Source organism: Agelaius phoeniceus, chromosome 2 (genome assembly GCF_051311805.1).
Source record: "Agelaius phoeniceus isolate bAgePho1 chromosome 2, bAgePho1.hap1, whole genome shotgun sequence".
Taxonomy (NCBI): domain Eukaryota; kingdom Metazoa; phylum Chordata; class Aves; order Passeriformes; family Icteridae; genus Agelaius; species Agelaius phoeniceus.
Window position 1 is genome coordinate 22480836 of NC_135266.1, and position 27307 is coordinate 22508142.

At 35.4% G+C, this 27307-nt stretch overlaps 1 protein-coding gene across 3 annotated transcripts in view; it reads left to right on the plus strand.

The window, feature by feature from the left end:
• NLGN4X (neuroligin 4 X-linked) overlaps window positions 1–27307 on the plus strand; it is a 161130-nt gene that overhangs the window by 47355 nt on the left and 86468 nt on the right. For all 3 annotated transcript variants that reach the window (XM_077173303.1, XM_054654965.2, XM_054654964.2), the window contains exon 3: window positions 4490–5329. In XM_077173303.1, coding sequence (XP_077029418.1) covers window positions 4858–5329 — 472 coding nt within the window. In that variant the 5' untranslated portion in view covers window positions 4490–4857. The remainder of the gene's footprint in view (window positions 1–4489; window positions 5330–27307) is intronic.

The window sequence follows — 27307 nt, forward strand, 5'->3', positions numbered from 1 at the left end:
TGACTCTCTACTGAGGTCAGATCTGTGTATGTGCCCAAAAACTCCCTTGGGAATATGAGCCGAAGGGAGGGCCAGAGAATAAATGTGGTCAGTGACTGAAAGCTGAGGTGTACTGTTCTACATTAGTTCTATTAGATAAAGCCTGGGAAACCCTAGGACATCTGCAGAGTCTTCAATTCCCTATATTGATACAATTTATATTTCTGCTTAGTTTTCTTGTAACTGAACAAGAGGATCAAAAAAAAAACTTGAAGTCACTTTAGTTTTTTATTCTACACTGGAGCAAAGATGACTTCTAAGCCATGTCTTCTATTTCCCTAGCAGCTACAGAATAAGTGCAGAACTACTGACAATCTCCTTAGGTTGAAAAAGTGGTAACTGCAGTTCCTGGAAACCATCAGTTTAGCCCTGAAGGCCTGATTCATAGACTATTTAAGCATCTCTAAGAGTATCTTGGGGCACAGATTTATAAACAAGAACAAGTGGTATTTCCAGACACACATCCATGTTAATTTCAATCTGCATTTGCTTCAAAGGCCATAAATGTCTCATTAGCCTCAAATTACACTCCTCTGCCAATAACAAAATCATTGTATGTGATCGTATCTGATTTCAGATCTTCCTTGACTTCTCTGCGTGGTGTGCTGCCAGAAGTTGTCATTTTGAACTGAAAATTCAGATTTTAATTGATTATTTTCGATTGTTTGAATGAGTAATACTTCCAACTAAGAATTTTTTTGCAAACAGTTTGTATGCATTTTTCTAATATTTGAAGCAGTAAATAAAAATATGGAAAAAGTACAACACTACAAGTGATAATAAATAAAGACATGACAAATTCATGTCTTCCTGTAGACTCAGTATGTAAAGGTGTATTAAATAGCTGACTGTATACATATAATTGAACATCAAACTAGTTTTGATATATCTAAAAACCTTTCTAGAATGTTTAGTTTTCTATTTAAGATTAATCCCTAATTGAAATCTGTGACACTCTATTTACATCTTCCAACATTTTCAATCAGGTATCTAACATCATATCATAGTTGTCACAGTTCACAAATTAATAGGCAGCATGCCTTCTTCCTTACCTCTCAACATTATTATTGAAAATTATTTTCTGTGTCTGTGTATGAGTGTGTATACATCTCACATGTGAAACTAACCTTAGGAAAATGGTCATTCCTCTAGTAATGTCGATGAATGTGTGATATTTTCTGCCTCATTGTGATATTTTCTACCTAATTTTCTTGCCTAAACAAGATATTTTTGCTTTCCTTGCGTCAGTCTGGGTTCTTTGCTTCAGTATAATAGCAAAACCAGTTGTCCCCAGGATGCACAGCTCCCAGAGCTGGAAGCTGGGGAAGTATGGAGAGCTGAGTGAAGCCCCCTTAATCCAGGAGGCAATGGTTAGTGACCTGCTACTTATAGCAAATTAGACACACATAAGTCTATGGGCTCAGATGGGATACACCTGAGGAAGCTGATGAAAGAGCTTTAAACTGCTTTAAACCACTTACCAGCAGTCCTGCTTAACTGGAGAAGGTCACATGGTGGAAAATTAGCAAATGTAATGCCCATGCACAAGAAGGGTCAGAAGGGTGACCCAGGGAAATACAGGCCTGTCAGCCTGTCCTCGGTACTGGGGAAGGTCATGGAACAGATCATCCTGAGTGCCATCACATGCTGTGTGTGGGACAGCCACAGAGAATCAGGCCCAGATGATACTCACAAATGGGTTTACGAAAGGCAGATCCTGTTTGACTAACTTGATCTCTTTCTGTCATAAAGTAACTTGGCTGGTGGATAAGGGAAAGGCTGTGGATTTTGTTTATCCGGACTTCAGTAAAGCACTGGATACTGTCACCCACAGCATTCTCCGGGGGAAACTGGCTGTTCATGGCTTGGATGGGTGCAGTCTTCACTCGGTGAAAAACTGGCAGGATAGTCAGGCCCAGAGGGTAGTGCTGAAAGGAGTTAAATCCAGTTGGCAGCTGGTCAGCAGTGGTGCTCCCTAGAGCTCAGTATTGGGGCCAGTTTAATGTCTCTATTGATGATTTGGAGGAAGGGATTGCATGCATCCTCAGTAAATTCACAGATCATACTAAATTGGATGGGAGTATTGATCTGCTGGAGCATAGGAAGGTTCTGCAAAAGGAACTCTACAGGCTGGATGACTGAGATCAGTTCTCTGAGGACTGATAAGGCCAAGGGTCAGGTCCTGCAGTTGGGTTGCAATGCTCCAGGCTTGGGGAACAGTGTCCTGAGAGCTGCTCAGCTGAAGGGGACTTGGGGAGTGCTGTTTGAGAGCTGGCTGGATATGGGCCAGCACGTATCCAGGTGGCCAAGAAAGCCATACTATTTAGTACATCACATTTTTTACAATTGCATATTCTCTCTGCTGTATCAGAGAGATTTCCTTCATGTTGTCATTTTTGGTTCTCTCCCTGCTGGTAATGTGTTCACGTTTGTTTATTTGTCATTCCCATTTTCTTTTCTTGTTTTGTTTCCTCTTTTTTTACTTGCTGTTTGCCCAGAAAATTTTTTTCTCTATCCATCTTTCATCATCTGGATCACTGTGTTTCCTTCCACCTTGTCAATTTTCTTAGTGCTGCATTCCACATTTCTTAGAATGTCATTACAAACTTCCACAGTGTGGGTGTCAAGGGAATAAGATCTGTTGCTCCTCCCGAAGCACAGATTAAATCCTCAGTTGGATATAACTGGAAAATCTGATTTGTGCTGCATGATCAGTAAAGTGTGCCAAAATCAGGATGGGACAGAGCAAGAGGAATGCTACTCAAAATCAACCACCTGCTGCTGATTTCCATTGTTAAAGATAGTAGCAAAAATCAGAAGGGAAAGTGATGCTTAAGGAGGAGTTTTGAGAGACCCACTGCTGGCTGACCACTCTGAGTGCCAGGGAGCAGCTGAAGTGGAGCTGTCCATGGGAGAGGTTGACCCAGGAGCTGTGGGCACTGCACAGCTGGCAGGGCAAGACTCTGAACTTCTAAGGCTCCCCGACAGGGACAGGGCTCTGCCATCACCCAATAATTGTAAGGCCAGGTAGGGTGAGGAGTCAGGTCCAAGGTCTACCTGGGGACCCAGTGAGGCCAAGATCCAGGCTGGGCATGGGGTTGGGCATAGGACTTCCTGCAGCATAACTCAGGGACTGACAGCCCTGGTGGTGCCTCTGGAGACATGAAAATTAGAGCTGTTAATGATTTGTCCTTCAGAAATGGTGCTCAAATTGCAAGTCCTAGAGAAAATGTTGGTAGACAAAATTTAGGTCCATCACACGTAATATGTATCTGGTATTTTTCTGGCCTCTGGTGTTCTGGTGTTTTAAGAGTTTTGTGGTAAGAGTGCTAAAATGAAATTCCAGGAGTGTTGAGAGAATAAAATGTCATTCAAATTATTTTCCATGTCTGAGTCCTGACTGAAAACAGGACCTGCTTGTCCCCTTATATATAATTTTGATATATACATGTGTGTTCATCCTACCAAATATAAGGTATCAGTGTCAGTTTCTTATAACAAGGAATTTTTTGCTTGTGGAATTTTTTTACCTGTGGAATTGTTGTCTGTGCTTCTGAGTTGAGTAATGGGTAAAAAGGAAGTTCCTAATTTCTTTGGGCAGGTAGAATGTTGATGTGTGTTTATTTGTACACTTGTAATGGTTAGCATATACATGCAGATGACTTGCATTTCATTAAACATTTTCAGAATTATTGTATGAATGACCTTCTATTTAAAAATAAGAATGCAAGAAGGTAACGTTACATAATTGTAACACTATGTAGGCCAAAAGCTGACTTAAGAGATTGTAGCCTTTTTTTTCTTTTAGCTTTCCATTGTTCTGTCAGATATAGGAAAAAAAAATGAAAAAAATAAATTTGTATCTCATTTTGACTGTTCTCACACTTGATTTGAACTAATCATTTATTACATTCATTGGAATTTCTGAATTAGATGGAGGTAAATTAGGTTGTCATACAGAAAAGAAGTCATGTCTGTGAAAAATATTCTCTAGTTGTCAACTCATAGCAAAAAGAGATTATCCAATACAGGAAACAAAAGTAATGAATGGTTCCTGTGGGAGTGCAAAGAGGCTTAAAAAGAAGATTCTGTTTATTTAGGGCAGAAAATATCCTCAAGCTAGCACTTGAATGTGATACTCTTCCTGAAATCAGAAGTGTTTGGTCTATGGTTTGGTTTAAAAGCATATAGAGAAGAAGAAAAATTTGTTTTGTGGAATAATCTTATGGCTTCAAGTTTAGCTCTCTTAACTTACATATCTTTGGAAACACATAGCTAACTATGATATCTAAAGTTCATAAAACATTTGTGGGCCTTGGCATGGAAGTAGTGTGTAAATATAACTTTTTTAGCTTTTTTATTTCTTTTATTTCTTTATTTATTTGTTTGAGGTTTATGCCAACATAAATTTGTCTATTGATTTGAATTGTTTGTTTTTTCTTGGCTGCAGGCTGACTGAGTGGGCTGGACTTCACTGAAAGGAGCCATTTCACTGAGGCAGTGGAATAACTGTGGATCTCTCACCACTCTACTTGTTGGGAAGTGCTGCGCGTTGCCAGGATTAATTCAACACTGAAGTCTGGGATGGGCCTTAGGGGCAAACACTCCCTTGTTTCTTCTAACATTGGGATTTGTCTACAGCCAGTCAGCTGAGGCACCTATCACACATCATCTTTTGTTTTTTTGTTGCCTGAACAAAGATACATTTTCCCTCACTTCATCTCCTTTTGACTACTTTTTTATTAGTTTTCATTTTCCTTGACTGAATAATTTCTCCTGGCTGTGGAAAAAAGAGCCCTGCTAATGTTGATTTAAATAATGTCGAAACCAATGGGACTCCTATGGCTGCCTTTGATCTTCACACCAGTGTGTGTCATGTTGAATTCTAACTTCCTCCTGTGGATAACTGCACTGGCTATAAGATTTACTCTCATTGATGGCCAAGCACAATACCCAGTTGTTACTACGAATTATGGCAAAATACGTGGTTTAAGAACACCTTTGCCTAATGAGATCCTTGGTCCAGTGGAGCAGTACTTGGGTGTTCCTTATGCTTCTCCTCCAACTGGAGAAAGGCGATTTCAGCCCCCGGAGCCACCCTCATCCTGGACGGGTGTCCGCAACGCCACGCAGTTTGCCGCTGTCTGCCCGCAGTACCTGGATGAGAGGTCACTGCTCAACGATATGCTGCCAGTCTGGTTTACAGCCAATCTGGATACTGTGGTGACATATGTTCAAGATCAAAATGAAGACTGTCTGTATTTGAATATCTACGTGCCCACAGAGGATGGTAAGTACCCTGAGACCCACACTGCGGTGTGCTCACCAGTTCAACATATGAAGAGTGTCCAGGTCTTTAAAGCATCTTACTGAGTTTCATCCATGCTTTATCTGTGGAAATGGATAATGCCTCTGAATATGCATTATTAGTAATACTTTGTAGATTGAATATGCCTGCATAGATTCTCTTTTACTTTTCAGTGCAACACCAGCCTGCAGTTTGATTATGAGTAGTGGCCAGGGTATGTCAGCCAGCCTTAAACTTACATCTAAAAGACAGCTGAGAATCATTCACAAGAGAGGAAAGGGAAAATAAACATTAACCTGAAGTAATATAGTCATTTTTCCATGTATGAATGGTACAAACGTGCTGTTACATGCTAATTTTGAAAGAAGAATTTACTTATTTTTTTCCTTGTTTTATTACAAAATTTCTGGGCTTACTGTAAACTCTACTTGATTTTAATAGATAATAGAAAATTGTTACAGGAATTCCATCAGCAGGAGCTTTTTTAGGATTTTTGTCTGTAAAACTTTTCATTCCAGCTTATTTTTCTTCATTTGCTAAATTTAAAATGAAGTCAAGGTGATTTATTATGCAGATTTGAAGAAATGGCTTTAAACTTTCATCTGTTTTGTGCAATACTTTCCCAAGAGAGCTACTTTAAGCCACTTTCTATAGACAAAAAGGATGAACACAATTGGTAATACAGAACTCTTTGAACATTTACATGATCTCAATCTTAAAAATTGTAGCTGTATGGCATGATGAATATATCTTTGGTTGTTTTGAATAGTATTACTTCCTACAGGCAAGAAAACCTCTTTTCATCAGGCCCCAAACAAGCTAAGTCTATTATTTCACAAGGAAATAAAAATAGTACTAGCACTTATATTTAATATTCCACTAAAAGCTAGTGCTTTCTGCTAATTAGAATGCAGTTACGGATGTATAACATGAAAGATTTCTCCCAGATATGCAAATCCCCTTCACTTTTGCTGAGGGTTTGATTTACACAACCAAGGCATTGTTATTTCTCAGTAACCATACTCTAAATATGCAAATTTTCTACTTTGATTGTTATAATCCTTCTGCCTTGACTGGCTTCTTTACTCAGAATTTCCAAGCTGTCTGCCAGCAATAAACATACCACCTTCTTTTCCTGTTCTCATCAGCTGAAGCAAAAACTTGAAAGCTAAAAATAAAAGGGTAAGGTTTGGGAATACTGGGAGCTTTGCAAATGTAAATACTACCAAGGTGCTTAAATGAAAAGTGCTGTGAAAGGAAGGCTGTGTTTATGGGGGCTCTGTGTGCATGAGTGTGTGTGCATGTGTGTGTGTGTGTGCCCCTGTGTGTAGACAAAGGAGCAGGTCTTTACAACTCAATTCTTTCCTCTTCCAGTCTCATTGGACTCCTTATTACTCCTTGGATAATGAAATAGATAATTTTTTCACAAATTTGTTTACGTTCTGGATTTTAGCCTTCATCTTTTAATTAGTCACTGGGGTAAGCTTGCCCTGAGAAAGCATTCTGGGTTAAGATTTTATTTGTTCTCACTGAAGGAACATCAGTTCTGCTTGCTCAGTCTTATTTTAGAATCCAGTTTTAATAAATAATACATTCCTCCAATCTAATAATAGGAAGTTTCATTTATTAATTAGAGGATACAGGAAATTAGACATGGGGAAAATATATGTGAACATCTAGGAAAAGAATATGTAATATCAAATGAAAAGTAGTAAAATATTTTGAGCTGAATGACTAGCAACATATACCAGTCATCTTGCTATAATAGATAATGACATTTGCTGTTACATTTAAAGTAGAAAGAACTGAGAAACTTAATTTCACATTCTGTAGACCTTTTTGTCCACTTACTTTTGCAAAAATCATGGTTTGCTCTTCCTGGTTTTAGATTTTCTTTAAATAGCTTGTAAATTGTAAAAAAGGTATCAAGTTGCTTTTATATCTCCTGTTGAAAATACAAACACATGCATAAAAATATGTAGCTGAATAATGAGATGACAAGGTTCGTGTTAGTGATGAGCTGAAGGTAAGGTTGCTCCTCTACAATGTGAAAAGCATTTTTAAAATATTCCATTGGGAAACAAGAACTTTAAAAATGAATAAATTAAGTACACAATGTGTTAATTGTATGCTGTATATTTTATCACTAATTAATAAGTCTCAGAGGCTTTTTTAGTGAGGAGTATATGTGATCTTCTGACCACAAAGATTCTTAATGGGAACTGACCTACAAATCAGATGCTCTAAGTTAGTGTGTCTCCAAATCACTCTAAACAGTCTTAAATAGTAGTGCATACAATCTGATGAAAGATGTTATGCTTCATTATATGAGTCCTAGTTGGCAAAAATAATTTATGTTGTTATGGAAACAGACCATGAAATTAGTTTTTGAAGCAATATTTCAAAGTGAGTGACTTTGAATTAAATTCACATTTTCAATTCTTTCTTCAGTATAGATGATTTAAAAGAGCTTCGAAACTGTGTTCTAGAAGAAAAGGTGGCTGGAATCATCCAAACCTAATAAATGCTCTGATTATGAAACTCACTCTGAATAATTTTTTTCTCTTTTTTTTTTAACTTTGGAGAAAAGAATAGAACAACAGCTAATGAATTAACTGCAGTCATTTGCAGTGCTTACTTCAAAGCAATTCTGGTGAATAACTAAACAAAAGCTCAGGTTTGGGGATTTTTTTCATTGTTTTGTTTTGTTGCAGTTCTTTTTCAGTATATAGCATTACCTGTTACTTATTATTTTTGTGGTTTGGTTGAAGAGAACCAAATTTTGACCATGTACTTTCAATAAAGGGTTGACTAATAAATGCACAAATAAATGACTAATAAATATATCCTTCCATCTGATTTCAGAATTGCTTCACTAGAATCCTTCCATGATAAACTAATAGGAATAAGAGCAGAATACTGTCACTTTAACTAGACAGATAAGTTTAGTTAGTTATATTAAAAGATTTTGAAATGTTACTGCTCTTGTCTGAAGAAGTACCAGGAAATGAAATAACATATAAATCTATAGTTCCTTAAAATAGTTTGAGCTTCTAGGTTAAGAAATTAAAATAATGTGCTACATAGTCTGTGTCTGTATTAATCCTTGCCTTTTTTTAGACTCAGAAGATGCTGGATTTCAAATGTCAGATACCAGGAGAATCCCATCAGAATTTCCTCTGTTAACATGTCCTTACAAAGCAAAAGCTATCTTCCTTTTTATGGGCTGTCTTTTTTCATTATAGGTGAAAATATTATTTATCATACAAGTCAATATACATACTTAGAAGAATAATACTGCAATTCTGTCTTGTAGATTTTTATTCTTTTGCTATTTTTCACTAGATAAGTGTTTTTTGGTGTCCCTTTCCTTACAGTAATACTTCTATTTCAGAGTATCTAAGGTAGCTGGAGATTTTCACTGTTTGTTTTCCTTCGCCTTTGGAAGGAAAAAAAGTTGCAACCACTGTGATCCATTGAGATTTTTTATTTTTTGTTCGTAAGTATAAATAATATTGCAGTTATTTTAAAGACACACATATAAGCAATAAAAATAAAATCTAAGAAGATTATTTTATATGTCAAACCTATAGCAATAATAAATTACTCAGAACTGAAGCAAATAAAATATTTATAGTGAAACTATCATTTTATCATTTTGCTTTCTAAACATTTGGCTTGATCTGCAGTATTATTTTTGTGGGTGTATATTGGCTAGGCTGCTTTTTCAGTTACTATGAACTGTAATTTTCCACAAGAATACTTGAATGTCAGTTTTGAGGAGGTCATCTAGGGAGATGATATTGAGGACAGTGTGTTTATTATAACTTCAGTCTGAATATGGGTTTATCTACAGTGGAAACGCTAGATTGAAGAGGACACAGACTGTTAATCGGCTGTGCTTAATCCCTGGCCTTTATCATTTGAATCTGTGGATTCTGAAGGAGACTGCTAACTCCTGTCATAACTGGGGTAAAAAAGTGTAACAAGAAGCAAAAAACCAGAAAAGACCCTTATTTTGTATTTCTTTCATTATAAACTTCAAAATTTTATTAATAACAAAGCAAGATTTAAAAAAAAAAAATCAATACAGCAAAGCAAAAAAGAACAAAACCCAACAAGAACAGATAATTTTATGTCTGTCTAAAACCTGCTATGTTCAGATCAAAAAAGAAGGTTACTTTTTGTTGTCTTTGCTTGATCAATGGGAAGCATATATACTTTCTACTTATTTTGGCATATGGATAGAGTGCACATTTTACACAGGGTAGAGCTTTTTATCCACTATGTATCTGTTGCAGATTAACTAATGAAGTATTTAGCATCTTCTTGTTTTTTGCTTGTGAGCTCTTGTTTCATTTACTTCAGAGTAAATACAGGTGAAGTGACAACAAAAGGTGGGAGACCATGACACTTATTAAGGCTGAATGGGTAGGTGATAATTTTTCTTTAGATTATTGGAACTGAGGTTTGCCCAGGATTTAACTGTGGAATTCCAGGAAGAAAAAAGTCTTGGGCAAAAGCAAAGAGATCAAGTGTGCTCCTTCTCTGGAAGAGATTGACTAAATATACCTGAAGCTCTTGACTCAGTGTCTATTTGACTGAGAAATAAGAAAATGAAAAATTTGAGCAAAGCTGATTGAGAAGATGACCCTCAGACTGTCCCTTTTGTATATTGTGAAATGAATAATTGCTGCTTAATATATAATTGAGTGCTTACAATTTTCTTCTTGCAATTGCTGTTGAGTGCAATGTCTTTAATGTGGAAAAAGTGTTTTTATCAAAATTATCCTAATAAAATGTAATTGATAAAAATTGGGGTTTTTTTCCTTTTTCTTTGAGGCATAGAAAAAGATAGTGTAAAGATTACTCTTTTCATTTTGGTGGCATAGAATAAAAAAGTAACTTAATCAATGGCCTCTTTGTTACCATGAGAAATAAGGGATCAAATGTAAAAATAGGGTCATACATAAAAATAGTGTCACAGTGCGCAAGATAGTTGCAATATGTTCAACATAATTTTTGTTGAATTATTAGAAGGTGATGCTAATAATAATAGTAACTTGTAGTTTCCAAATAAACTCAATTTTCTAGACATTAGTTTTTCCTAAACTTTATGTAGTTTTAGGTTTCAGTATATAGTTTTAGGTTTCAGACACTTTTCAGGTAATCTTAAAATTTTAATTGTCCTATTATCTCTTCACTACTTTTGTAAATATAAGTAGCTACTTAAGAAATCAAAGCAAGGATTTATTATATAGCTTTAAGGAATTAAGAATCCAATATCTCTTATATGTTTACAGTTTCTATTGTTTCTCAAAATCTTTACTACATATTTTTTAAAGTCAATCATAATTTCTGTAATTGGCATAGGAACATAGAGTTTTACTTATGTTTTCTGACATATTTTTAAAAGCAAATTAAATACATTTATTTACTTCTAAAAATATTTCAAATTTGTTTTAAATCATACTTTGGACTTCTGTAGATAATAATGTTTGAACAGTTTCATCTTGCAAATAATGTTCTTCTGAAAAAAAACCCAGGAAGAAATTAAACTTTTTTTTCAGTTTCAGTATTGTCATAGGTTTTGTCGGTGACTGGTTTATTTTTAACACCCACCCATTCAGTCAATTTTTTTTCTACTCTGGAAAACTAAAATTAATTATTAAAATTTCATTATGTAAATCCATTTCAGCTTATAAAAACACATATAAAAATTACATAAAATAAGAAATATCCTTTTGTAAAATGATTGTATTTCTTTCCAGGGTGAGAAAGATTGATAATAAATAATAATTACAATACAAAATGACAATGTTGTAATTATTGCATGTAGTACCAGTTGAACATAAATATATACTTTTTAGGATCAGAGAGAAAATTGCTCTCCATTGTGAAAGATAAACTCCCTGTTGTGTCAGACTGCCTCAAGCCAATTCTTTCCCTGTTAGGGTCCAATATATCCCCTCCTCCTAATCCAGAAATATTGTGGCATCTGTGAGAAAGGAGGAGGCATATGTCTGGCTGTTCTCTGCCTACCAGGATAAAGCTGTGGGTAATCCAGGCCCTCATTTTTCATTCTTGCTTTTAACAGTCTCAAATACCTTCTGACACCAAAGAACAGGACTCTAATCTAGATGAAATAAAGTTCTTAAATCCTTAGAGATAAATTCAGATTTAGTTGCTAATTTCAAAATGCTGTCCTTTCCCCCAGGAGCTGCCCATTCCACAGGCACTTTACAGGATTGCACCCAAATGGCCTTCTCAGGAACTGATATGCAGTGAAGCCTAGCAAGAAGACTCAGCATTCAATATGACTTTAGTTAATCCCAACAGGATTTTTGGCACCATTTCCTAGAGTCTCATCATTACCTCATATTGAAAAACCTGCTAGAATGGGGGGGGGAATGTTCTTTAAAACACGATGAATCAACGTTTCTTGTGCAAAGGCAAATTAATGTTATCCTTTTAGTTAAAGAACAGTGCCTTTGGAATTGTAGAGGCTGTGCCATTTGGCTCATTGACACAGAAGAAAAAGTCTTTAGTCATGTGAGTCATGAGACAGATCAGAATTAACTTAATTTTGTCCACTGACTCCCACTTGTCTATTCGAGGCGCTTTTTGTTTCAGTTTGGATTTTTTCCTGTGCGTTTTCTTGGAGTTTCTTCTCTGTTTTGTTTGGGGGTTTGGTTTTGTTTTTAAATACAGCTTTACTCTTCACTCCTGGAAAATGTGTCTTTGTAAGCTGCTGCTGTTCTCGGTGTGCCTCCTTGCTTGCTGTCAAAACACAAATCAATGTGATACCTGCTAACACTGAGGCAGTGCCTCTGTCCTAGAGCAGTGCAGTGAGCCCTTGGCAGGCTCCTGGGTGGTGAATAGTGCAGAGTATGTGCAGTCAGATCTGATCAGTGTCTTGGCCACATCATTTGTATCAGCTTTGATTTCCTGTAAAGGCTTTGTGGCCTCACTGGTCTTCCTTCAGGTATTTTTTACATTGGTCTGAAAGTTTTGAAAGCTATTTGTATCTTTTCATTCAAATTTGGTTCAGTTTCCTTTAATTTGCACATTAATTGCAGGTTCAAACAAAACTGACACATGCTGAATAGCTCAGCTAAATCACAGGGCTCACAAATCAGTCACATCTGTGAAAATATTTCAAGGAATTTACCCACATCAATGTGATAGTCATAGGTAGTTTGTCAACTGGGAAAATTTACAATTCTCTTCTGCAAATGTTTAGGTATCTGCAAAATAAATTAACACAAGTTTGAAATAAAACAAATGCTCATTATTTCCTCCTCAGGATTTCTGAAAAAATTGTGCATAAATTAAACAAAGACAAAAATTTCTCCTGAACATAGCTTTTTGCACAGTACTTTGGTTTGCCATTGTTTTTAGAGGGAAAGAATATTTCTGGCCTTTATTCAGTGTTTCTTGCTTTACAGTCCAGATAAAACTCTCAGAATGGCATGTAATCAATTACGTATGCTTACATTTTAGGATGGTATTAGTTGAATGTATTAGTTGTAATCCGAATAGAACAAAGAGAAAAAAAAGGAAAAAAAGAAAGTTAATGATAGCAAATTTTATTTGTGTTCATGATATTATCATCTGAAGAAATATGGATAAATTTATATTCTTGGGGTTTAAGGCTTTTTTTAGTCTGGACCTTGCTCTTGGTACCAAAGAGGCAAACAATAAGAAATAATTATTATGAAACCGTGAAAATGAGCTAATGCTTATAGCTATCTGGTACTGATGTGTTAAAAATCCATTATAATAGAAGGGAAATTTTTCTTTTACAATTCTTGCTGTAGGCAAACTTTTAGTGAAGAATAAATTTAGTTGCCATGCTAAGCCAAGTTCCTACACTATATATATAGGGAATTTTAATTACAAATAGATTTCTGGTGCCTCATTCCAAAATGCTTATAATTGCTGGGTTGATGTTAAATAGATTTTTTCATTGACAGGGTGTGACATATTTAATCTAATGAAGGGAAATTGCTTTGTGCAGATTCAAATGACTGTTCAATTAGTCACTGGTAATGTTTACAAGCCATCATAGCTGGAAATCATGGATACATTGTCTGTTTTATTAAATATGTAGTGGGGCAAATAAAAACACAATCCAAATATATACACTTCATCCTCTTTCAAATAAATTGGTATCAAATTATCTTTTATGTAGTATTTTTAGGGTGGCCAGGAAATTAAAAAAATCATTCTGCATTTGTAATACTGCCCCCATGGTAATGCTTTTGCTGGCTTTTCATGCTTCATTCCGACACCAGAGGGAGCACAAGTTTCCAGCAAACTCATTTTTTTCTGTCCCTGGGAATCACAGAGAGACGCAAATCATGCTGGTGAATGCAGTAGTAAAACATGCAAACAGGTGCTGGTTTTTACTGTTTAAACAGATAGGTAGGGATCTGATTCCACCTTTCCCAAGCTGAAAGTTGATAAAGTTGACAGTGTTGATTCTGGTGGTGTGGACTGTTGAATTTATACATGGGATAGGACTTTTCCAAGCAAAACATGCACTCACACTGACAAATTTATGCAAAACTATTTTTTTTTAATTATAAAATAATTAATTTTTGGATAATAAGCATACTGGAAATGCACCAGTTTTTAAATTCAATAATACTTGCAAGGCATTCAATGGCAGAGCATATTCCAAAGTAGAGAATTTGATCTGTTTGGTTGTGATGAGTTAGTACAAACATTCCTGATTAAAAAAGTATTGATTTATTCCTTCTATTTCAAAGCCAAAATATAAAGAAAGAAGATTTTTTTTAATGAATGTCATTTGCTTACCATCTTCTGTTTTAGTTATACAGCTCAATCATGCAAAGTGCCAAATGTGTTTTGCCTCCTTCTCTTTCACTGAGACAAAAATGTTAAGCATGTTGAAGTTTCATTCTTACTTAAAGCATCTTTCAAGTTTTTGCTATCACTTTGTTGGAATTAACAATATAACTAAGCTGTAATATGTCATACAAGGTGCCAAATTACCCAAATGCTGGAAGGCTTCCCCTACAAAATACCTTGCTTTCAGATTCATAATGTATCTGATTCAAACAAACTGGGTTTTTTATGGTGTTAAGAATTTTAGGTGCTTTTCTCATCTACCAAACCCTAAACCTTGTTCTGCCTTCAGGGACTAGATACAATAGGCTGAGTTGCAATTGATGTCTAGGGTGGGTCCTTGGGAGTTGGATCAAATCAGATTTTTACTGTGATGATGCATAAAGCCATCCCTATGGATTAACTTGTCACTAACAATTGCCTGAAAGTAGAGCTAAGTCAAAGAAAGTGACACAGACACTGCACAAAAGGAGCAGCTCTCTCTCTGTAGGAATACTTCAGTGAAAGCAAATTGAAGAAATAACTGAATACAAATAAATGCACTAATAGGAACTTAAAGAATGGGAGAAGTTTCTAAAAGTTATATTGTACAGTTTATTCTTATTTTCAGTCTTGCAGGGTTATCCATACTTAAGTGTTATTCCCAGAAGTAAACTTTAGTAGATTAAATAGGTAAATTTTTCTTCTTAACTGTGTCCATTTTCACAACAAACAGCTGAGAGGTGTTCAAGCTTTATTTCTTCTCTATTCAATTTCACTATTCCTTGTAACCACTTCTTCTTACCTCCTTTGGCCACTGTCATTTTATAAATGAATCCCTTTGCTCACTGTACAAAGTAATACCATAAAGTAAGTGTAAACTCAGTTTCCATTTCCAAAAATGGTGTTATTTGGATATTCTTCCCTATCTATTTTTAAATCACAAAGTCACACACAAGAAGCAGCAGTAGGTGAGAAAACAGCAGCTGTGATTTTTAAATAATTTTAGGAAGGGTAGCTATGTATATATTAGATATCCAGTGGATGTAAAAGATCAAGAAAAGAGAGAAAGCTTGATTCTCCTTCATGTATTAGTTCTTCTGTACCTGACTCCTTCAGTGGGCTGCTCAGCAGTGCTTGCCAAGCTGCATTTGGCCTATAGGATAGTATGTGGGGATCCTATATGTGCCCTGCTGTAGTAAGCTGGGGTTTGCTTTAATTTCCTTGCTGGCTGTTGTTTTCATTTTGCATTTTTAGCTGAACATTTCTTCCTCAAATTTTTAGTTGTCACCATGAAGTGTTCACCCCACACCCCATGTATAAATATGCCCAGAAAGTGTTTTGGATATTGCAAGAATAAAGGGGAAGGATGATGTTCAGATACTGACTTTTGAGGGTTTTTTAAGTGTCTGTTCTTTAAGTGCAATGTACACTTCTGTATAAAAGTGGCTGAGCATCTAAGAAGGCCGTGAAAGATTTCCATCATGTAACACTTATCCTGCCTTAGTTCAAGCAGTTATTTTCAGTTTTTAGTGCCTTTGAAAGTGTGGCCTGTAATGATTAAGTTAATTTTCTATTTTTCTTCAGAAAAATGAAGAATTTATAACTAATTTACAAGTTTAGAAAGTATCTGCATGTATCGCATTTTTAAAATATTATTAAATTAATAGCTTATTCCATTTCTGAGTGCTACTTCTGGATTTGTTCCTTCATAATACTGTATCAAACTTCTAAATGCAGGTTACTTTACCATGCTTGTTTTGCATATTTAATACAGTAAATCAAAATGTCTTAGTGTGGGGATAATTAACTTGATTCTTTCAAATTCTAATATATAGCTTTTGGATTTGACTGTCTATATTCATGTTCTTTTTCTTCTTGTGGTGTTTTTCCTATTTTGTCTAAACACAAATTATAAGATAGACACTGTTAGTTCCTAAAACCAGTTATAAAACAGTTATTTCTGCATTATAAGTGGACCTAGTTTAAGCATTTTTTCCTTCATGATGTACTAAGCAAAAGTGCTACTTTAGCACAAGTAACTTAATTTTTTTGGTGACTTTTCTGTTTTGTGTTTCTTCTGTAAGCCTAAATTGGAACTACAAACACCTACCACTTTGCCTAGTAATTTCTCAATTTCTTGTACAGATTTTTACAAGGCTTTTTGTTTAATAGAAAAGAGATTTGAAATAAAATTGCCTGCTGTTTGTTTGGGGTTTTTTTAATAAATTACCAAAACCACTGTATTGCTTATATACACTGGCACTGAGGTGTTCTGAGGTCTAATGGAGAGAGACATGAGGTTGATCATCTGTTGCCTTTGTGCCTTAGTTTTCCATTTAGAAAATGAGTATCACAGGTTTTTTCTCTGATTAGGATTAGAAACAACAGCAAGAAGGAAATTTCTCTGGGTGACAAAAGGCTCAAGTTACTTCCCATATACTTATAACCTAGAAGACTGTATTCCTTTTTCTCTGTGTGTGCATAGCTTTTTTTAGGATCTCTCTTACTCCCCTTGGTGATCCATTTACTGGCAGAACTTTGCATGTCATTGCATTGTATTGTAACCTCCAAGCAAAACTCTGAAAGTTTTGGGCAATAGATTTGGAAGCCATTATACCACAATGAATTTAAGTAATTGGGTAAAGAGATTTAAAACTAAGGCATCTAGGAATTGGTTTGTGTCATGTACTGATAGAAGATTGAAGACTTGCTATCAAAGTTTATATTTAATTCTTTACTCTCAATATTCACAGAGTAGTCAGAAATCAGAAAGCAGATAGAATTTTTCCAAGAGTTAAAAGGAAAGGGAAATAAGGAAATAAAGAAATAAGACTTATGCCAGAAGAAGATCCCAAGGCATTGAAATACTGAAAGGTGGGACAAACTTTGTGGCTGGATAAGGCATACAAGCTCTCAGTGTAATCTCTTTAAACTCAGAAGAGATCAGCTAAATTTCTGAGGAATGAAAAAAGGTTGTTACTAATACATGATGCAGAGTTAATAGGTTTCTCATAAAGTTTACCGAAAGCAAGAAGTCAGAAATGGATTTTTGGAAGAAAATATGCTCTTTGCAGATGCATCAAATGGCTTGGAATATTTCTGTGAGTCCTTTAATTTTCTTCATTATCTCTCAACTAATAAAGAAATTACTCTTGAGTACAATATTAAGTGTTTGCTCTAACAAATGTGCCAGATGGCTATGATCTAGCTGGCATAACCTTATAGACCATTCTGAAATGAAAATGTTGCATGACCTATAAGCCCCCTCCTGAGAAGAGACCTAATGGGATACGTACTTTTACGCTGGTTCCAGAACACTGGGAGCAGCAGATGCATTCTTTATGCACAGAACTTGTTTAGTGTCATTTTTAATCGGCTAAGACCCTAACCCATATTGACTTTTTTTACTTTCTTGTGGCTGCTAAATCATCCCTGAGGTAGCAACCAACTACTTTTGTTTTCAGAGTTTATTTCTTCAAAGGCACTGTATTTGGTATTCAGCACACTTACTCTGTGTTGAACTAGAATACTTCAGGTTTGTACATAACCCAGGAGGTGGTTATTAAAAATATCCCACCTTTCTCCAATTCCCCTTACCTTAATAAAGCATTTGGTTGTGTATTCCCTAGCTTTGTTCCTCTGATCAGTTAGCTGTAACCTTAGCTGTAACCTTAACATGATTCCACAGTTTAAATAGTTCCATGGAGTACGTGTCCCCTTGCTACTGGCAAGTGCATTTCTCCATCTTCCCCACAACTTAGAAGGACTGAAAAAATTTCAAACAGAATTGGGGTATTGCAGTATAAGAGATAGCTCCACGAATTGACTATGCACTTTCTTAGTCTATTATAAATGCCCTGGCTTTTAACCTAGGTGTAAAAAACATTAATGGAGGATGCTTAAGCTAATGGATTTTATCCAAGTTAGTAGTGAATCTAAGGCACATGCACTATGAACAGCCAGTTTATCTAATGTGTTGTAATGGTAATGATTCACACCCTGAGAATTTAAGCATGTGTCAGCTTTAGTAATCAAGATGACATATGAATATGTAATTGGTAATTTTATCTTAGCCATATCCATAGACAATGTGAACTACAGATGAAACAGAATAAAACACTGAGGGCTAGTACCCCTGTATGTTCATGACCATAGAACAACATATTGGTCATGTTGAGCACCACCCCCATGTGACATATTGATAGGAAAATGAAAATATTTTCTGGGATTATTTTTAATCAGTAATATGATTCTAGTAATTTGGAAGTTACTAGCTGTGATTTGCTATGTTCGTGGAAATTTTAGACCTGCATTTATTAACACTACTTTTTTAGCAACACTAAGCATGACATACTCCTGCAGGCTTAATGCTGCTCAAATATAGCCTATGATAATTCCTGAAGTTTATGAACAGATAGTTTTAAAAACCTTACATATTGTTTTCCAAAAATATGTTGGCTTGCCTTTAGCCCAGAAATTATATACACCCTTGAGAATTTTTCATGAACAGTTAAAATGCACTAACCTCTTTACTGGATAATTGCTTTGAAAATTACGTTCATATTTGATTGACATTTCCTGCAAAATTGCCTGTATACACTGATAATTTGCATTACACCTCAGTACTCCCTACTGCACAATAGGGTAGCATAGATAAGCTCTCAGGTAAGAGAGATAAGGACAAACTCCACATTTTTGCTGAACAGTTACATTTCTTAGATAAAGTCACTGACTGAAAAAATGAGAAGAGAAAAATAAAATGCTCCTTTATTCTCTTACAAGGGCTGTCAGTGCTTCACCTTGGAGGAAAGTATTTTAAGGAAGCTGGTAGACTTCACAAGTCTCCACCTAGAGGAAAGTCTCTGTTGAGCACAGCAGTCCCCATGGGAGGAGTTGTAAGCTCTGTTAGATATATTAGCACTGTATTTGTTTTCTCAAGGCCAGCAGACAGTAAGTGGAGTCTTGCACAGTCTGCTGTCAGAACATCCAATAAAGGAATATCTGATGGCAGCCAAGTCACGCGGTGTGCCCAATACTCAGGCTTAATGATGGAGAAAGCTGCTTTGGGGAGCAATCCAAAGCTCTAGCAATGTGGGGAAATGCTAACAGTTAGCAAATGGTCATGACAATACATTTCTCTCGTTTGGACCTCACTGAGCAGGACTGATTTGCTAGACAAGGTTGCTGAAGGAGGAAGCAGCAGTGACAGCAAAAAAAGCAATTTTCACCATCACAGGGAAGCCTGGCCTGAATTCCTACCAGAACAAAGAGTACACAGAGAGCATCATTAATCCTCTCTGGTGAGACTGGACCGTAGCAAAGTAGATCTAAGCTGCTAAAGAAAGCCTACATTTTCCCAGAAATAACACTACAGATACTACTGGACAAGTGGATAAAAAGAGTTGTGATAGGATACATTTCATTATGACCTTTCCCACTTTTTTTTCCTAAGTAGCACAGCGTCTTCACTATTTCTTAGCTATGCTCCCTTTACTATATCTATCTACTTTTTTTCTCTGCAAATAAGGTAATTTTCTGAAGCAATCCTCAGCTTTTTATTTTCCCCTGTTTGGGCTTACTTTCACAGGTCTGAGTAGGCATATTTGGCAGTTTTTATTTCATCTTTTAATGTAGGCCAAAAGAAGTCCTTTGTTTAGCTATAGGTATATTCATTTTATCAAGAAAAGTCATAATCTATGATAAGATTGAAATATTTTCTTAGGGTTTTATGTGCACAGTGTTTAGTTTTGAATCAAGCTGTATCATAAGACAATATTGCCTTGTAAAGAATTTTGTCATACTTAGAAGGTTTAAATAGACTGCAATCAGTAAAAATATGTTTTTGTCTTAGGTCAAATTTATTTGTTTCATGAACAGCTGAAATGGGCTTTTGCATAAGGAAACACTCAATATCTATGATATCCTGAGTGTATAAACACACCCACATGCCTACACACAGATGCATGCACACATATATTTGTATATACATACATGCATATATACATACAATAAATAATATCTCTTTGTCAATTTTCTTCTTATCTAGTGAATTCTTTAGTAATCTGAGATTAAAATTTTTTAAGAAAGTTGCAACCTGATGCATTTTTAGAGCAGAAATTCCACCTGAGAGAAGATGATAACTCCTTTGATTCATGAAATCTAAGTAGTTCACAGAATCAGGGAATGTTTGAGATTGAAAGGACCTCTGAAAATCTTCTAGTCTAATGCTGCTGCTAAAGGAGGCTCACCTAGAGCAGGTTGCACAGGACTGTGTCCAGGTGGGTTTTGAGTATGTCCAGAGAAGGAGACACCACAGCCTCTGGGAGTCCTGTTCCAGTGCTCTGTCACCCTCACAGTAATGAATAGATTCAAGGGAGTCTATATCCATTTGCATTCAAATGTATTAATTTTGCAGTTATTAATGGCCATTTATTGCCAAGGTGGTTAGAAACTTCTCATGCTCTGCAATTTTTAAGCATCTTTCATATTCCCTCATGAATTTTTCATTCTCATTCTTTTCCAAACCACAGTAGTTTGCCTTCACTGATATTTCATATGAACTTCATTATAGAAACATTAGTAGCTCCTGGAATTTTGAGAAGCTTTGTCTTACATATTTGCTATCGGACATTATTTTCCTCAATTATTTTGTCTCTTTTCCAGAATTTCTGATTGAACCATTTGAAAATAATACTGCTGGATTTTATTGAACACGGTGGATGCCTGCCTATCTGTTGCACATCAGTAGCCACCTATTCACCCTTTTCTTTACTAACAATCCAGAATGAATATTTGTGTTTGAAAAAAAAATAAAAAAGACTAAAAAAGACTTATCAAGGTTTTTCATTATCCCTTTTGATTGCCTACTTACCTGTTGAAAAATTACAGCACTGCATTTACTGGAGGTTTCAGTATCAGCCTGTGCCCTTGAGATTCCACTGGACTGCTAAAGAACACATGCATTTGTAAAACAGGTATTTTAGTTAACATTAATTAACTTAGTAATTATTTGGTTATTTCTTTCTTCTACCTCCATTTCTTCAAACAGGGCACGTAAGTAACTGGAAATAACTACTGAGAAATAAACTGCAATTGTCTTTTCACTGCTGCAAATTTCTTCACTATAAGAAACTCCACTCCTTGATCTAACTTAGTAAAATCAAACTTATGTTCTTTTGCTGTACATAAATACCCAACCTGTAGATAAATCGATTATTTTTGTCTTTAGAGTTGTCAGCTCAGCGTATTCATGAACAATAAATAGGTTTAAAGCTTTTAAATTAGCAGACTAACATACTCAAAGCCTGCAGCTCAGCATTCAAGTTGGATGACAGTTTTAGCCATTTTCTATGAAGACCTTTCTATAATTCTATTTTATTCTTGTCTTTTTTTAAAGAACTCTTCAATATATATATATACTCTTCCCCCCAAATATTTTCTGTTTAAACTACACAGCATATAATGTTGATAATGAACTTTTTTGTTGACAACAGTATGTCTAAATTTAACTTCAGAATTAGCAGGATAAACTTCAGTAGAAAGTCCTTGTATTAAGAATGTACTTTGCCAATAATTAGTGTACTGCAATAATTAGTATTTTAGTAGCCATGTGACTTGGCACATTTATGTTCCAGTTTTATATGCTTGGAATCTATTGCATTTTGAAGCATTTTTTTTCTTTTTCTATTGAACAAGAGCAGTGCATCCAGAAAAGAGGCAGTCAGGCTGTGTGGACAGTATAATTTCTTTACTGCCAACAGCTGTTATGTGGACCACAAAGGCTAAATTCTGTGAGCAAAACGCTATTGCCATTGTGTGTAAAAAGAAAAACATAGAACAAAATAATGAAAAGGTTTCCATAATACAAGTTTGAACTTGCTTTTAACTTAGTTCTGTGGAATCACCATATCTTAATTTGTACATATTAACAGATTAAACTAATGAGAACAGACAAATGTGTCTTCTCTGTGCCCCTGCACTGGCCCTCTCAGATATTTAATAATATGAGAGCTCTTGCATAAATAAAAATCATTTGAGGACCAAAAACCCAAAAGACCTTGGTTCTTAGACATCTATATATTTGGTCTCCTACTCAATCTCTCTGACTCCTCACCTTTCACAATGTTTCCAGATCTTTCCATGTCCAGCATGACAATTCAAGGCAGCAAGAAATCAAATTTAATTTTGGGTAGTTCTGACTTAAACACCAGCTGGGCTAGACTGGTGGTAGGGCTGCCAATTGTTGCAGTGGAGAATGTAGAGCTCCTTAGTCAATACCTGCTTTCCTCAGAGGAAACATTAGTTGCTTGATGAAAGAGGTGTTATTTGTAAAGAATAACATATGTAATCTAGTATAAAAGAACACCAGGAAATTGTCAATTATGCATGTAACACAAGGTAGTATTGATTACCACTAATAACTGAGAACAGCAGAACTTTCATGGACCAAATTTACTCTCTGTGTTTTAAGAAAAAAAAAAATCACATGAATAACAACATTAGATACAGAATAGAGCTGAAAGGACTTTTATTTTCTCATTTATTACTTTAATTAAAGCAGCAAAGTAAATGCTTTTGCATAGAAAAGAATTTTAATGGTGAAATTAGAGTAAGAAAATACTTCTTGACTTCCTGTGAGAAGCATTTACTGTGATCTAAGGATAAATTTTTATTTAACATTGAACTTTGCTTACTATTACCTGTTTTGGTAAAAGATATGGTACAACTAGTGTTTTATTATTATTATGTTGGTTTTGACCAAACTGAACATAACAGTAATTCCAATGATGCAATTATCTGTCAGGATTTTTTTTAAAAGAGAGATTCTTTTTTTAGCAAGTATCCAGTATGAAAACAAACTAGAAAACAAACAAACAAGCAAGCAAACCATCGTGGGGATACCTGCTTCCTTCAAGGCTTAGTATGTTAACTTTGTATAAATATTCAACTCTCATGTTACAGGTATTTCCACAGAATTGAACACTAGTCAAAGCTGGATGAAGCAGGACACTGTAGATTTATAAGAGCCTATACTGAATGTGTGTCCTTCATGCATCTGCGGCAGCCTTCCCCACTGTTTAATTGTATCTAACTGAGAATTCAGTTCAGTCAAAGAAAGAGCAGAGACAATTTCTCCCAGGCTGAGCCTAGAAACCTTAGATGAAAGAATTCAAACAATTATAATCTCTCTTTCTGTAACCATTGTTTATAGATATGGTTCTCCAGAGTGTGCTATTCATAGTCACCAATAATGTGAGATGTTTCTACTTTGGGACCAATCAAGTATCACCTTAGTGAGTCACATTATAAAAGGACCCATTACTTTCATAAAATGCTTTTGCCTTCTGATCCACCTGAAGACTGGAGTCTTTCTTTCCGTCCCTGACTCAACAGCATAATCTAACCAGCAGTACAATTTGGCTTTTTTGTTGTTACCCAAGAATATATATCCAAAAGACTCAACATTAGAAACGACAGCCCACATGAAGCCGGCACATGACATCCATCCTAGATACAGAGCTGGCTGTGGTGGAAAGCCTCAGGGCACCCACCAGCAGAGGTGGGTGTAGCTCAGAGCAGGAGCCAGGGATGTGCACCCCACCTGTGATCCTTTCCCCGTGGAGCTACCTGCAGGAACAGGAACATTGCCCTAGAACTGCTCCGTACCAGTGGTGTGGGAGGGTGCAATTACAGCGAGAGATTGTGGCTGTCACTGAGGAATAGCAAAAGAGCATGGCATTTGGGATTTCTCTGACCTGAACCTGTATTCTGAAAGGAATACAGGCAGATAATAGCAAATAATGCAGATAGATAAGTAATGAGTATGTTTACTATGAGCAGTAAGAATGGAATGGTACAGATGAGGAGGATTCAAGTACTGTGGCTTATACGTTGATGGTGCATTTTCAGTGATTTTCATCTAATTTAGCTGAGTTTTCTAAAACAAACTATATAGGCATATTTTTGTGTGTATTTTACATTTTTGCATATATTTTATATTCCAAATATATTGTGCTTATGTGTATATATATATACTTATCTTTGAAGAGCTTTCAAGTAAGAGGCTATCTAAAATAGAGTTTATCAATTTTTATTTGGAATTCTAAATTATAGTGCCAATTTAGGCTTATGAATTGCACTTCTGTAGGAATCAATTTTTGTAACAATGCAGCTTGCTTTTACAAGGCAAAGAGAACAATAGTCTTCTTTAACTTTTTTTCTTGTCCATAATGATTAGAAAAAAAAAATAAAATAATAGTTCATTCAATAATGAAATAAGTCAAATAATAGCCTAATATTTTGTACATAATAATAACTGACTGTGTTGGAGCTTCATTAGAAAAAGACCATTTGGTGTACAGATATTAATTTAAACTAATTCTACCTTTAACCTCAGTTGTACCTGATAAAGAAAGCATGCATTGATTCATTAAATTGTGAAAAAATGATTACATTTCTAATAACAAGGTAATAATAATTATAATAATGTAATACTTCTATAAGTAATAATGTAATACTTCTACTATTTCTACTACTAATGATGTAATAGTATAAAGAATTTTTCTACTCCACAGATTTTTTTTTTACCCTGAGTAACCTATTTGACAGTACCAAATTACCAGTAAATCCTCAAAACAGACACCATTAAAACAAAAAGGATCTGTTTGTTAAATAGAGAATTTAATTTCCTTCATTTTTTTTAAAGAGGCTCCATCTAGACTACATGTTTTTGTCACTTATCAGACCTAATTAGATAAAGAAGGAAGAATGAGATAGAAGTTTTCTACTTCTTGTCATCAAAAAATCTTTTTAGTCCTAGGGATATCTGTATGCTGCTACTTCACACATCTGTATGCTGCTACTTCACACGTGGCAGACAACCTCTTAGGGACTCATGGAAGCCGTTTCTTTTTTCCCCATATTTGAAACTTCTGTGCTCTTCTGAAAGCTAATTTGCATTTTAGTATTATAGTTTTTTTTTTCCATTTTCGATCTAGTCATTGCTTTACCACTTGTTAATGTAATCTATAGGGTTGGTTGTTTTTCTTTTAAGAGTTGGTTGGTTTTCTGTCATGTCTGGACAGTAGACATGGCAGAAACTCTGTGTACAAGGGAATTGTAGATACACATATTAGAACTAAACTAACTAAACTACTTAGTGAGCCCTCATAAGTCCTTCCTGGCACTTATGGCACTTATGGCATAAATTACTTCCTGAGAGAGGCTTCTCTGTAGTGCCCAATGAGGCTTTTTTTTTTTTTAAGTTTTAGAAAGTCAGGATTTTTGTGTACATTACTCAGACTAAATTCTCTGCTCCCTAATTCTCTGTTATATTTCTAGCATTGCACAATAAATATTTGCATTTGTGAGTAATTACATTAATTTCAGGCTATTCCTAGTAATTTAACATGTAGTACATGGGACAAGAGCAGAAATCTCACTTTGAGTTCAGTAAGGGTTTAAACCCTCTTCACAAACAATGAGACATTGACGTGTACAAAGAAACCCTATGAAATGCTTAATAGGATTGTGAAATCTGATTCCTGGAGTTGGAGCTACCTCTAGTAGTCACTTTTCATAAAATAATTTTTTACAGGTTTCCAGTTCATTTGAATGCACTCATGCATGGCTTTATGCACTCACGCGTGGTTTTCTGACTTTTTTTGTTCTTCTGACTCTTCCTGATGCCTTTGCTCATAGGAACATGAACATTCCATATAAACTATGGAAATATTCTACTATGACCACTTATCTGAAGCTTGCTCAAATGATTCCCTTTCTTTTTCCTCTAGTGTTTTTGACATGTTATTGGTTTCCTCTCCAATTCCTGCCCTCCAGGCAATACAACTACTTTGTAAGATATCAGATGTAGCCAGGTTTTCAATCATGTATGCTATGTATAGAATTTGATTAAGTTGCCCAGGATTTTCAAAAGCAAACTTGACAGCAACTTTTGGTTCCATAGCCATGACACTCTTTCTAGAATGCATTCCCAAAGGAGCAGGATAGAAACTGGGGACTTTTAGTGGGGTACAAGGCAACAAGGGAAAAAAGGGATGTAGTAATGTAGTAAAAAAGAATGTGCATCTTCTTCTTTGTACACACCAAATAACCTAGGTCTTACTGGAGGTTTCATTGAAACATAGCTTTTTTTGTTGTTTTTTTGTTAATATCCTGAACTGTTAACTAAGCTCCTCTTAATTTAACATGCTGTCTGCTTTCTGCATATTCTCTTCCAGTCTCGTATGACAAATTTGGAAAGGGATTTTAATGCTGGAACTTTTAAAGACTTATTATTTATTTATTTATTTATTTAAAGGCTTGTCATTGATTTTTGGACCGAGTTTTGCTGTTAAAGAAGCTTCTTCAGAATTCAGACTCTAGCATATAACTTCTGTATATTTATAGGTATCCCACTTTTTGAATGGACTATCAGAAGCAATGAGTTACCACAAGTTTGTTTCTTCATGTAAAAATTCAATATTTTTCTTTCAAATTGCACAATTGGACTTGAGATAATAGTTCTCCATTAAACTCATGCTTTCCTTTGTATCATTTACAGGTTTACATTTGCAGCATGTGTATAAGCAATGGAACAAGCATATATATATTGTCTGTCTTTCTAGCAACATTTTTAGAAAACATATGACAGTCACCCTGAAAGGTCTCACAGCAAAGCTCACATTATATTTCTTTGTACTGAGAGTAAAGCAAGGATTAAATAACCCGTTTCCCTCTCTGCTACCTGTTGGCCCTTTTAGGATCCAGAAGAACACATTTATGTGCACATGCAATCAAATCCATTTCAGAAAAGAGCAGATACTAAATATAATGACGGTTGAGAAGGCAAGTTGTTAATATGCTAATTTTTTCCTTTTCTAGTTCATTTTTCCTAAGCTGCCAGAGGCCTACATTTTCCCCAATACTGCCCTGTTTCTGCAAATGGATCAACAAAATAGTCATCATCTCGCTCCATCTACACAAAATAATAATAGTATTTTGTGTGGAAACAAGACATATTGTTTCATAAAGCTATTGAATGTAATCTCTGCCTATGTTAAAGTCAGTGGCTGCTTTTGCTGCTTATAGGAAGATGCATTTCTA